At 33.5% G+C, this 1,747-nt stretch overlaps 1 protein-coding gene across 1 annotated transcript; it reads right to left on the bottom strand.

Annotated features, from left to right (window-relative positions):
* Nucleotides 1-469: 469 nt before the first annotated feature.
* Nucleotides 470-930, bottom strand: LOC106299654 (auxin-induced protein X15-like). Its single transcript, XM_013735712.1, has one exon. It carries the CDS (start codon nucleotides 884-886, stop codon nucleotides 491-493), a length of 396 nt encoding a protein of 131 aa, XP_013591166.1. The 5' UTR covers nucleotides 887-930; the 3' UTR covers nucleotides 470-490.
* Nucleotides 931-1,747: the final 817 nt, after the last annotated feature.

Here is a 1,747-nt window from a genome sequence, read left to right as displayed (position 1 = left end):
TGATGGTAAGAAACACCGCACACTGGAAATGTAAACAAAATACATAGATGGTGATGGCTCAAGTCAAAATATGCGGAGAAGGAAAAAACATCTTAGGAGAATAATGTTCGACGTTGTTAACAAAAAGAATAGTGTTCAAAAATGTGAAAATATTAAATACAATGTTGACGCTTAAACCGTTAATGTTAGAATCAATAAATGCTTAAATGAAAAATTATTAAAATTCAAGATGCTTTACATCAGAAGCTCATTTCACCACTAACATACTACTATACACACAACAACACGTTATTGAAAAGACAAACACATAATATATTAACCTATAACCTAATACTACATCACACAATAAAATACTAAATCATGTTCTTCATAAATAAATAATGACCATATAATTACATCATTCAAAAATATCATACTTAACAACAATAAAATAATATTCCGCGCGAAGCGCGGACACCCCCAGTACAAAATAAATTGAGCATCCTCACTCTTACATGTACATGTAAATGCAGTTCCTTTGTTGTTGAGGAGCGCCACTGCAACGAACCACATCGAGGAAAGTGTTCTCATCACATGGAATCCATAGTTTAGATGAATCAGAACTGAAGTCATAAGCATCTTGAGCTAGATCAAGCAATGCCTTGAAGATCGGATGTTTAAGCAAACTCATTTTTATCACAAACCTCTTGTAATCATCGCCTACATACACTACCAAATGTCCTTTTGGAACATCTTTGGGTATGACTTCATTTTCTTTCTTGAAACCCCAAGAAACCTTCTCGTAGCAACTCTCACAGGAAAATGAAGTACAACATTGTATGACTATAGATTTGCTCTTCATGGTTTTGAATTTATTTTCACAGGCTTTTATGAACTTGTTCTTCATATTGAGAATATAGAAGGAGAGGTCAAATAAAACTGAAGAATAGAGAGATATAGATGGTTTTATGATGAGAAGCACAATGGTGAGGGACATGTGTATTTATAGATGATTGATTTAAGGTCCACAGAGATATTAAATCTAAAGAATTTGACATTAGTTGGGAAAGTTTTATTATATGATAAAGTACATCACGCGGGGTTTAAATTATGAATAATTGTTTTGTCATTTTTGTTTCACTCGTGTGGTTTCGTTATCTTTCTTCATCAAACTGAAACTGTACGAACATGCACTGTCTATTATGATATGTTATTTTTCACATTGGGATCAGAGTTGTAACCAAAATTTCATGCATGGGAGATAAGACCCACACAGAAATAAGAAAGATAAGAGATATGAAGAAGGGTATGGATTTTAATTTTTTCTGTGTACATAGTGTGATCCCAAATGTATTATGCATGGATTGCCTTCATCAGCAAGATAGTATCTGATATAGGCTCTAGTTTAAATGAGTTCATTACGATATATCATATGTGTTAATATTCTAGCTAGTTGTATAGTTTGGGTTAAGTCATTTTGACAAATGCAACGATATCCATTTGATATTGGATATAATCTCAAGGGTGACCAGAATCCTAAAACTGATTATAATTATATGATCAGTATTGTTGAAGGTACGTCGAATGTACCTATGATAAACTATCTATATATGTAGGTCTGGTCTTTTTCCTAGGGATTCGGGTGGTAAAACGGTTACAATGCATGGAATGCAAAACACAGAAGTGTCAACTTCTGCAGGGTCCAGTAAGATTGGGAAAGAGAACAGAGCAGAGCAATTATTCATTAGGATTCAGATTCATCCTGCTT

This window comes from Brassica oleracea, chromosome C6 (genome assembly GCF_000695525.1).
Source record: "Brassica oleracea var. oleracea cultivar TO1000 chromosome C6, BOL, whole genome shotgun sequence".
Lineage (NCBI taxonomy): Eukaryota > Viridiplantae > Streptophyta > Magnoliopsida > Brassicales > Brassicaceae > Brassica > Brassica oleracea.
This window is presented reverse-complemented; position numbering and strand designations above follow the sequence as displayed.